This window comes from Pollachius pollachius, assembly GCF_949987615.1.
Source record: "Pollachius pollachius genome assembly, chromosome: 3".
NCBI classification, from domain to species: domain Eukaryota; kingdom Metazoa; phylum Chordata; class Actinopteri; order Gadiformes; family Gadidae; genus Pollachius; species Pollachius pollachius.
Window position 1 is genome coordinate 44,802,313 of NC_136936.1, and position 11,532 is coordinate 44,813,844.

The window sequence follows — 11,532 nt, forward strand, 5'->3', positions numbered from 1 at the left end:
GCACGTGCAGTGGGGACTTGGAGTCGAGGCTTCCTCATGACCTGGGATGATAGGGTTATGGAAGACTTGCTTTTGCAACGGTTTTGGACGATCTCATAAGGGGCGAAGAGAATTATTTTCCTCTAAACGTTTGCTTTCGTTGACAAAAATCATAGTTTAATAAGAACTGTTCCTGGACTGTTGGCCTGGACGAAGAACCAACCTTGTCCTTCATGGAGATGAAACTGCTCTTTCTATCCCTACCAAAGCATTTGAATCTCCATGTCTTAAAATAATACTTATTTAAGAGATAAAATCCTTTTTTTTCTTTTGTAAGGGTTCTAATGCTTATTGCTACTTCAAGAAAATATTGACACGGTTCTGAAAGAAGTAGATGGTATCTTTATTATAAGAAGTGGGTTTTCACACAAGGGCATCTCAGAGATAATTTTATTCAATACATTTATTTGTCTACTCTCCTGGTTCCACGGGTAGCAAATTTTGGACTTTAAGTCTCACGAGTTTGTCTTGCTAGGCTAGCTGGGTTAGAAAACATCCCAATGGGGACTGTTTGCTCTTTAATTAATTTATTACATTTAATTTATTTTCTATAATTTAAGAAAATGTATATTTTTGTGTTCTGGCACTTTTTTTTATCATATTTTTGCTCTAGCTTTTTATCATTTTTGGCAATCATATCAGGGTGGGAGGAATGCTCCATTTTATTTAAAGAAATGTGCACCGAGATATTTTTCTTCATGTCTCTTGTCGTTTTTATGTTATATTATGGTATTTGTGATGTGTTTTTAGATGCCCCGCTGGTGGTTAACAAAACGGAGGCAGCTTTTAAACAAAACTTCAGTTAGAATGTTTCCCTTCTGCATCCATCTTGGGCTGACCACCCCTGCAGCCATTTTGAAATCCCCGGAAAGTTTATCCTCATTAGCAGAATCCCCCGTTTTGGATTTATTAAGTACATCTGAATTGAAAAAGTACAGGTGAATGAAAGCTATTATTTATTTAGAAATTATGTTTAACTTTTGTGTTAATTTATTATTGTCCATTTGTTCAGTTTGAGACCCTGCAAGGCTCATTTGTGCTCATGGTTTAAGCTTTTTGCTGAATGAAAACCAGATGGTTTGGGATTCTAATCCCTGTTCCAAGATTCTGGGTTTGATCCCCATTTATGTGCCAAAGTCTGGTGTATTATCTTTATCATACACCGTCCTTTGAGTCACATGGACCCGCAGATCTTTGGGTCACAAATTCCAAATGTCCTCAGACCACCTGGCATCTTAACTCTCTATCCCCTACCTACTCCTTAATGACCTGTCTCTGTATTCACTGTCTAACCCCTACCTACTCCTTAATGACCTGTCTCTGTATTCACTGTCTAACCCCTACCTGCTCCTTAATGACCTGTGTCTGTATTCACTGTCTAACCCCTACCTGCTCCTTAATGACCTGTGTCTGTATTCACTGTCTAACCCCTACCTGCTCCTAAATTACCTTGTCTTTGTATCCACTGTCTAACCCCTACCTGCTCCTAAATTACCTTGTCTCTGTATCCACTGTCTAACCCCTACCTGATCCTAAATAACCTGTCGATATGGTCCAACCCCTACCTGCTCCTTATTGACCTAGTGTCTGTATCCACTGTCTAACCCATACCTGCTCCTTAACGATCTGTCTCTATACGGTGTAACCCATAACTGCTCTTTAATGATCTGTCTCGGTACTGTCTAACCCCTACGTATTCCTTAATGATCTGCCTCTACTGTCTAACCCCAAGTTGAGATGGGGTGCCCTCTCTCGTACCTCTGTACCTCTGGCTCCTCAGTATTTGGACCAACCCAAGCAAGCGATGGGAGCCTTATGTTGTTGATACAAATTGTATCCTTATAACTTAAATCCAGGTCATTGATTTATCAGAGTATTTATACAACTAAATATTTTTTTAAATATGTTGAAAACTGTTGGACATGGGGGGGGGGGGGGGTGGTGGTATGTGGAATATATATTTTTTTTATAGCAATTTTTTAAAATACTTGAGAGCCTCATCAGTGTTTTTCTCCATTGAAAGGTGAACTATAAGAGACTCTAACTTATTGCAAATCTTCACTGTATAAACAAGGTGATGGTGCAGTTTCTCAATTTGAACATGATCTTCCTGGTTTTGATTTTTTTTAAAAAGGATGAAAGAAGTCCACCTTCATCAACCATAGGCAGTTTGACCAGATGTTCTGGTCATTTTGTTTCCTGTGGTTATATGTTTGATACTGGTCACAACCCATTCTCTCAGGCAAGAAAAATCGAACGTGATGATTCTTAAGAAAAATATTTTAATAAGCAGGTAATGCTCCTGTTCGGACTGTAGTCCTGTTTCAGACTGTAGCCCTATTTACAACCTAGTCCTGTTTTAGACTGTAAACCTGTTCAGACTGTGGTCCTGTTTCAGACTCTTATTCTGATCAGACTGTAGTCCTCTTCCAGACTGTTATTCAGTTCAGACATTAACAGTGTTCAGACTGTAGTCCTGTTCCAGACTGTAATTCTGTTCAGACGGTAATAGTATTCAAATTGTAGTCTTGCTTCAGACGTTAACAGTGTTCAGACTGTAATTCTGTTGAGACGGTAATATTGTTCGGATTGTAGTCTTGTTTCAGATGGTAATTCAGTTCAGACTTTAAAAGTGTCCAGGCATGCTTTGCCATGCTAGTTCATAGTCTGAACTGTGTTAAAAAAAAAAGACAAACGATTTTTTCGGTTGCAACTTTCTTAAAGAGCTATTTTTTCATTCAATGCCAACCTTATCGGCAAGATGAACGATTATATTTAAAATAAAAACAGCTCTCAAGGGCTTTTATTTTTGTGGAAAAAGGGATAATTATGTTTTGTTTTATTTATTGATCATCATAAGTATTGCATTAGTAATTTGTGGATCAATGCAGTAGTAGGTGTTTGTATCTCCTGGTGCTCGATATATAGCCATTTTAAACCCTATCATTTTACTGACCAACATGCTTTATTTGTAACTTAATGTTGTCCAGAAGCCATGTTATCTGCTGCTGAATTTGATTGGATGTTAGATGAGGGTGAAGACCGTCACAGAGATCTGCCGAGGGTTGCTCTGTAAGGCCTTCCTCAGGTTCCCTTCACTGTGAAACTTAACAGCCTTTCCTACTGATTATTCCTTGAAAAACTGCTTTCCCCTTTTTCCATGCATTCTTTACCCAAAATTAAACCTGAATGCATCAATGCTTGAGATATAAGTGGCAGAAAGTAAATATAGTTGTAACTGTAGTTTTAGTAAACCAAATGGACACACAGAGGCATAACAGCTGGTTTGAAATGGCTGATGAAACTTTAATGTGTAGAAAAATGTATTTCACTGAGCTTTAGGCAATTAATCCAAATAAATGTAAAGAATCCATTCAGAGTGGGGCCAAACAAGACCTGTCAACCCCTCTCCTGTGTTCTAATAAAATACAAAAATACAAACCTGTTGCCTTGTCTTCTTTACATGCATTGTGCTTTGAACAGCAATTTTCCCATCAAATAAGACACAGAGGAACTACTTAAAAATGTAGTGCACTTCAATTTAAACTGTGTCATTTTGTAAGCATCTCTAAATGTTGATACAGAAACCAGTTTGACTTGTAAATGGATGAAGCAAATTTTTGCTAAAGATTTTTTTCCCACAAAATAATAAATTAAATTGAATGTCATGACCACTATGTACAGGAGCAGAAACTAGTCAGAACTGGTTGTAGCACTATCAAGGGGTCGTCCGATGAGGTACTTATATTAGCTTTTATATCGTGTGCTCTAACAAGGTATCAGAAGACATTAGGAATCCAAATTAGGACCTTCGTAATGGTTGTCAAACACACTAGCCACTAGTCTATCAAATCCTGCAACTAGCTAAGCTAATGCTAATAATACTAGTAGGCCAACTTCATTTTAATATATGTATTATTTTTTACGCGTTAAAGCCCTTAGAGATAAACAAGGGTTGCTCACTGAATAGGATAATCGCTGCAGAAAGAAGCTGAGATGGCTCATTGGTTTGCTTTAATGCTGCATAGGGTTCTGGGTTCAAGCCTAAAATTGCCTACAGATGTAAAACTGTTTAGCAATTTTAAATTTAAATTATTATAGATATTAATTAGGAGTTGCAAGAGAAGAGTTTAGGGTCTATAGCAGGGGTCGGCAACCCTAGGCATGCGTGCCACCACTGGCACGGGGCAGCATAATCATTGGCCCACTTTTTTCTTTTTCTTTTTTATTGTTAAAAAATTTCATGGCACAATGCGAGAGCATTTTTGCACTTTATTCTGAATTTTTTTAATAATAAAAAAAGAAATATATACTTTTTTTTTTATTAAAATATTTCACAGCACAATGCAGCAGCATAATCATTACTACCGATATTTTTTGCACTTTATTCTGTTTTGGGAATTTCCTCCCAGTTCAAATATGTTTAAATTAGTTACAGAAAGCAGTATTCTGAAATGGGATCAATTAATAGTTTTTAATGTTTTAATGTTGTGAGTAATAGAGAAGAAAATATTTAAAATATTGTTGCAAGTGGCCTGTATGCATCGCCTTCACATGGTTTTGCAAAGCTGTACATGTCTTAAAGTTATTGATGTGGATGGTTTCAACATTCTCATATATTCTCGTTTTTACATTTCTCACAGTGCAAATATGTTTTTGAATGAGTTTCTGAAAATGGTGTTTTAAGATGGGACATATGTAATTACAATTTGTAAGCCCATGTTGCAAATATAATAACTAAAAAAACATTTAAAATGTTGATGCATGATTGTGGACTATATGGAAATAGTACAATTCCAGGTCTTCTGGAAATGTTTTTGGTCGCTGTGTCATAATTCAGCTTAATTTTTAATATATTGTTGCTTAAGGCACACTCATTAACGAGAAAATGTCAAACTGGCACTGCATGTTGAAAAGGTTGCTGACCCCTGGTCTATAGGGCTAGCTAATGTGTTCATTTCCCAACCGAAAGGTTCAATGCCAAATGTCTAATCGAAGTAATGGTAGGAAAAAGTAGGTATGGAAAACGATTGAGAGAATATAAATTGAGAAAAATTAGGTATAGAAAATTGATGGAGAGAAAAAGAAATCAAGAAAAATGAGGTATACAATAATGGTGGAGAGAATATATTTTTGGGGAAAAGCAGGTATGGAAAATGATGGAGAGAATATCATTTTTGGTAAAAGGAGCTTTAGAAAACGATGGAGAGAATATGTTTTGGGGAAAAAGGAGGTATAGAAAAATGATGGAGAATAAAATAATTAGAAAAATAAGGTATAGAAAAAAGATGGGAGAGAATAAATAATCAAGAAAAATTACGTAATGGAAAATGATGGAGAATAAAAATTGAGAAAAAGGAGGTATAGAAAATGATGGAGAGAATAACAATTCGAGAAAAAGGACATATCGAAAATGGAGTGAATATATTTGGGGAAAAAGGAGGTATAGAAAAATTGTGGAGAGAATATAATATAAATATACAAAGCGGGTATGAAATTAAACTATTGATTCAGAAAAAAGTACAAATGATATCAAAAATTGGTTTTGATATATTTGAAGATCAGTATATTGATTTGTTAAATGTTTGACCGAAGGTGAACGGTTGAAATGGACCAAGTTATGTGGTAAGTTTGAAGCAGTTGAAGTATCAGAGAATGGGCGTCCTCCCATTGACTTCCATTGTAAAAATATATATTTAAAAAGTAGAATATCTTAAAAAGTTGAAAATTTAAAAAAACTGGTATCGAGCGATTCAAATGGTAGCGCCTCTGGGTGAGTTTCTAGGTGAAAGAATGTGGAAGGATTAGGGTCCCAAAATTTGTAGAGAATAATAAAGAAAGAAATACAGAATAAAGCCTAAGAAGAACAATAGTTTAGCGCTGCATGCAGCACTCACCTAATTATTATAATGATATTCTTTACCACCAGTAAGTTAAAATGTTTCCCACACTGCCGTTTTCATTGGCAACAGCAGTCGGTCTCGCAGATCTATTTGGCATGAGTAACTTAGATATCCAAGCGGATTGGCTGGATTTTTTTTAATGACTTAAGCCTACACCCATATTGGTAAATCAATTGCTGCCCAATAGACTTAATGAACCAGTTGAAAAATATCAAAATTGTCTCAGAAGTCTATCAAAGTAGTACACAAGTATTTAAATGATGTTAAACTAACAAAGGATAGTTAGGCTATTTAGATCAATAATTTTAAGTAGTAATTTTTCTAAAGGCACACCTGTGTTGGTTGGTAAATAATGGTGTCAGGATCATCTGATTCTCTAGTAATCTGCTCTAAAAAAAAAAAAATCCTGCTGACAATGCTGCTTGCACCCTTCTTGAATGCAGATTGTCCCCTCCAGAGCTGAAGCCATAAATGTGCTTATATTTTCCCAACATCGAACAAAAAACTCTGAACAAGAGATGAGAATGAAACGACTCAGTCACTTTTTTCTCCCAAAGACATTATTTTAAATTTGGTTGACAGAAAACTTAGTTAGGGACACATATTGGAGCTCTTCATGACAAGCTTGCCCGAGACATTAAAAAGCTACAAATGGCTGCTTTATTTCCCCAATAAATAAAAACAAGATATCAAACAGTCTTTATCTTCACCCATCTATCTTAGGGTTTGTGCTAGGTTTCAAGCGGTTAACTGTTAGCTTGACACAGAAGTCCATCCTGTGGGTCTAGATGTACATGCTAGCTGTAAGCTGTAAGCTGAAGTCCATCCATCTTTTAGGTCTAGATGTACATGCTAGCTGTAAGCAGTTAGCTGAAGTCCAGCCATGTTGTGGTTTGTGCAAGCCGTTAGCTCCACACTGACATCCATCCATCGTGTGGGGTCTAGATGTACATGCGAGTTGTTAGCCGTTACATCAACGCTGAACGTCCAGCTGGTCCTGCTGGCAGCCAATTCTGTCGCAGGATGTATTCTTAGGACGGTGTGGTTGTTGGATCGGGGGGGGGGGGGGGGGACATTAGTGGGGTATTGGAGGACATGCCCAGTTGCCCCCTTTGTATTCCCTAGAAGATGGGGGGAAAGGAGGCAAAATTGGGGAGAAAGAATTGGCGTGACAATAAGGCTCTCTCTATAAGTCGCAGTGTCTCTCTCTTCTGTGTCGATGCGTCGTAGCACCCAGTCCCTCCTCTCTCTCTCTCTCTCTGTCTCTCTGTCTCTCTCCTTCTTGGTGTCTCTCTCTTCCTCTACTGAAGTCCCGCTGTCTCACATGGACTCGAACTCGTCGATGCGTTGCTTAGTGTTCCCCTGGCGGATCTGTCTCAGGGTCTTGTACTTATCCCGCCCAGCTCGCACATTCTCGGCGTGCAGCACGTCATTCTGGGTCTTCTTGGTGTCGTCTCGGGCCTCGGCCAGCTCCGAACTCAGAACCTGGGGAAGGAGGGGGGAAGGGGAGAGGAGAGAGGGATAGAGAGGCAGGGGTGGGGGGGGGGTTAGCTGGTTAAATTAATATAAAATGCTTGAACACTGAAAATGTTTCACAACATCGATGTACAATGCATTCCAGGTTAAATTTTTCCGATATGTGTAGTATTGTACTTTATCTTTCTTTGCAACTGGTTTCTCACATTTGTGTCAGGGTTCCCGCTATCAACTGCAGTGTGTTATTTGTGTAAGGTGTGGATTCTACCTGTTGCTATCTGGTTCTAGAGTGAGGGTTCAAACTGGTTCTATCTGGTTCTAAGCCCTGGGTTCTACCTGGTTTGACATGGTCCTAGTAGTTTTAGGGTCAGTGGTTCTACTAGGTTTATGGCCAGGCTTCTACCTGGTTTGACCTGGTTCTAGTACTTTCAGGGCCAGTGTTCTACCTGGTTTGACCTGGTTCTAGTACTTTCAGGGCCAGTGTTCTACCTGGTTTGACCTGGTTCTAGTACTTTCAGGGCCAGTGTTCTACCTGGTTTGACCTGGTTCTAGTACTTTCAGGGCCAGTGTCCTACCTGGTTTGACCTGGTTCTAGTACTTTCAGGGCCAGTGTTCTACCTGGTTTGACCTGGTTCTAGTACTTTCAGGGCCAGTGTTCTACCTGGTTTGACCTGGTTCTAGTACTTTCAGGGCCAGTGTCCTACCTGGTTTGACCTGGTTCTAGTACTTTCAGGGCCAGTGTTCTACCTGGTTTGACCTGGTTCTAGTACTTTCAGGGCCAGTGCTCTACCTGGTTTGACCTGGTTCTAGTACTTTCAGGGCCAGTGTTCTACCTGGTTTGACCTGGTTCTAGTACTTTCAGGGCCAGTGTCCTACCTGGTTTGACCTGGTTCTAGTACTTTCAGGGCCAGTGTCCTACCTGGTTTGACCTGGTTCTAGTACTTTCAGGGCCAGTGTTCTACCTGGTTTGACCTGGTTCTAGTACTTTCAGGGCCAGTGTCCTACCTGGTTTGACCTGGTTCTAGTACTTTCAGGGCCAGTGTTCTACCTGGTTTGACCTGGTTCTAGTACTTTCAGGGCCAGTGTCCTACCTGGTTTGACCTGGTTCTAGTACTTTCAGGGCCAGTGTCCTACCTGGTTTGACCTGGTTCTAGTACTTTCAGGGCCAGTGTCCTACCTGGTTTGACCTGGTTCTAGTACTTTCAGGGCCAGTGTTCTACCTGGTTTGACCTGGTTCTAGTACTTTCAGGGCCAGTGTCCTACCTGGTTTGACCTGGTTCTAGTACTTTCAGGGCCAGTGTTCTACCTGGTTTGACCTGGTTCTAGTACTTTCAGGGCCAGTGTTCTACCTGGTTTGACCTGGTTCTAGTACTTTCAGGGCCAGTGTCCTACCTGGTTTGACCTGGTTCTAGTACTTTCAGGGCCAGTGTCCTACCTGGTTTGACCTGGTTCTAGTACTTTCAGGGCCAGTGTCCTACCTGGTTTGACCTGGTTCTAGTACTTTCAGGGCCAGTGTCCTACCTGGTTTGACCTGGTTCTAGTACTTTCAGGGCCAGTGTCCTACCTGGTTTGACCTGGTTCTAGTACTTTCAGGGCCAGTGTCCTACCTGGTTTGACCTGGTTCTAGTACTTTCAGGGCCAGTGTCCTACCTGGTTTGACCTGGTTCTAGTACTTTCAGGGCCAGTGTTCTACCTGGTTTGACCTGGTTCTAGTACTTTCAGGGCCAGTGTTCTACCTGGTTTGACCTGGTTCTAGTACTTTCAGGGCCAGTGTTCTACCTGGTTTGACCTGGTTCTAGTACTTTCAGGGCCAGTGTCCTACCTGGTTTGACCTGGTTCTAGTACTTTCAGGGCCAGTGTTCTACCTGGTTTGACCTGGTTCTAGTACTTTCAGGGCCAGTGTTCTACCTGGTTTGACCTGGTTCTAGTACTTTCAGGGCCAGTGTCCTACCTGGTTTGACCTGGTTCTAGTACTTTCAGGGCCAGTGTCCTACCTGGTTTGACCTGGTTCTAGTACTTTCAGGGCCAGTGTCCTACCTGGTTTGACCTGGTTCTAGTACTTTCAGGGCCAGTGTTCTACCTGGTTTGACCTGGTTCTAGTACTTTCAGGGCCAGTGTCCTACCTGGTTTGACCTGGTTCTAGTACTTTCAGGGCCAGTGTCCTACCTGGTTTGACCTGGTTCTAGTACTTTCAGGGCCAGTGTCCTACCTGGTTTGACCTGGTTCTAGTACTTTCAGGGCCAGTGTTCTACCTGGTTTGACCTGGTTCTAGTACTTTCAGGGCCAGTGTCCTACCTGGTTTGACCTGGTTCTAGTACTTTCAGGGCCAGTGTCCTACCTGGTTTGACCTGGTTCTAGTACTTTCAGGGCCAGTGTCCTACCTGGTTTGACCTGGTTCTAGTACTTTCAGGGCCAGTGTCCTACCTGGTTTGACCTGGTTCTAGTACTTTCAGGGCCAGTGTCCTACCTGGTTTGACCTGGTTCTAGTACTTTCAGGGCCAGTGTTCTACCTGGTTTGACCTGGTTCTAGTACTTTCAGGGCCAGTGCTCTACCTGGTTTGACCTGGTTCTAGTACTTTCAGGGCCAGTGTTCTACCTGGTTTGACCTGGTTCTAGTACTTTCAGGGCCAGTGTCCTACCTGGTTTGACCTGGTTCTAGTACTTTCAGGGCCAGTGTCCTACCTGGTTTGACCTGGTTCTAGTACTTTCAGGGCCAGTGTTCTACCTGGTTTGACCTGGTTCTAGTACTTTCAGGGCCAGTGTCCTACCTGGTTTGACCTGGTTCTAGTACTTTCAGGGCCAGTGTCCTACCTGGTTTGACCTGGTTCTAGTACTTTCAGGGCCAGTGTTCTACCTGGTTTGACCTGGTTCTAGTACTTTCAGGGCCAGTGTCCTACCTGGTTTGACCTGGTTCTAGTACTTTCAGGGCCAGTGTCCTACCTGGTTTGACCTGGTTCTAGTACTTTCAGGGCCAGTGTCCTACCTGGTTTGACCTGGTTCTAGTACTTTCAGGGCCAGTGTTCTACCTGGTTTGACCTGGTTCTAGTACTTTCAGGGCCAGTGTCCTACCTGGTTTGACCTGGTTCTAGTACTTTCAGGGCCAGTGTCCTACCTGGTTTGACCTGGTTCTAGTACTTTCAGGGCCAGTGTCCTACCTGGTTTGACCTGGTTCTAGTACTTTCAGGGCCAGTGTTCTACCTGGTTTGACCTGGTTCTAGTACTTTCAGGGCCAGTGCTCTACCTGGTTTGACCTGGTTCTAGTACTTTCAGGGCCAGTGTCCTACCTGGTTTGACCTGGTTCTAGTACTTTCAGGGCCAGTGTCCTACCTGGTTTGACCTGGTTCTAGTACTTTCAGGGCCAGTGTTCTACCTGGTTTGACCTGGTTCTAGTACTTTCAGGGCCAGTGTCCTACCTGGTTTGACCTGGTTCTAGTACTTTCAGGGCCAGTGTCCTACCTGGTTTGACCTGGTTCTAGTACTTTCAGGGCCAGTGTCCTACCTGGTTTGACCTGGTTCTAGTACTTTCAGGGCCAGTGTCCTACCTGGTTTGACCTGGTTCTAGTACTTTCAGGGCCAGTGTCCTACCTGGTTTGACCTGGTTCTAGTACTTTCAGGGCCAGTGCTCTACCTGGTTTGACCTGGTTCTAGTACTTTCAGGGCCAGTGTTCTACCTGGTTTGACCTGGTTCTAGTACTTTCAGGGCCAGTGTTCTACCTGGTTTGACCTGGTTCTAGTACTTTCAGGGCCAGTGTCCTACCTGGTTTGACCTGGTTCTAGTACTTTCAGGGCCAGTGTCCTACCTGGTTTGACCTGGTTCTAGTACTTTCAGGGCCAGTGTCCTACCTGGTTTGACCTGGTTCTAGTACTTTCAGGGCCAGTGTTCTACCTGGTTTGACCTGGTTCTAGTACTTTCAGGGCCAGTGTTCTACCTGGTTTGACCTGGTTCTAGTACTTTCAGGGCCAGTGTCCTACCTGGTTTGACCTGGTTCTAGTACTTTCAGGGCCAGTGTCCTACCTGGTTTGACCTGGTTCTAGTACTTTCAGGGCCAGTGTTCTACCTGTAGCTGCTGCTTGACGCGCTGGTTCTTCTGGGCCTCGGTGACGCGCTCCTCCT

General features: G+C 42.0%; 1 protein-coding gene across 1 annotated transcript in view; it reads right to left on the minus strand.

Annotated features, from left to right (window-relative positions):
* Positions 1–7,262: 7,262 nt before the first annotated feature.
* Positions 7,263–11,532, minus strand: part of LOC307073977 (radixin-like) — a gene marked incomplete at its 3' end in the record, with an annotated part of 21,208 nt that continues 16,938 nt past the window's right edge. The window contains exons 14-15 of the mRNA XM_079733949.1: positions 11,477–11,532; positions 7,263–7,427 (exon numbers count right to left, since the gene is read on the minus strand). The exon at positions 11,477–11,532 is cut by the window's right edge and continues 148 nt beyond it. Of these exons, the coding sequence (XP_079590075.1) occupies positions 7,263–7,427; positions 11,477–11,532 (221 nt within the window). The remainder of the gene's footprint in view (positions 7,428–11,476) is intronic.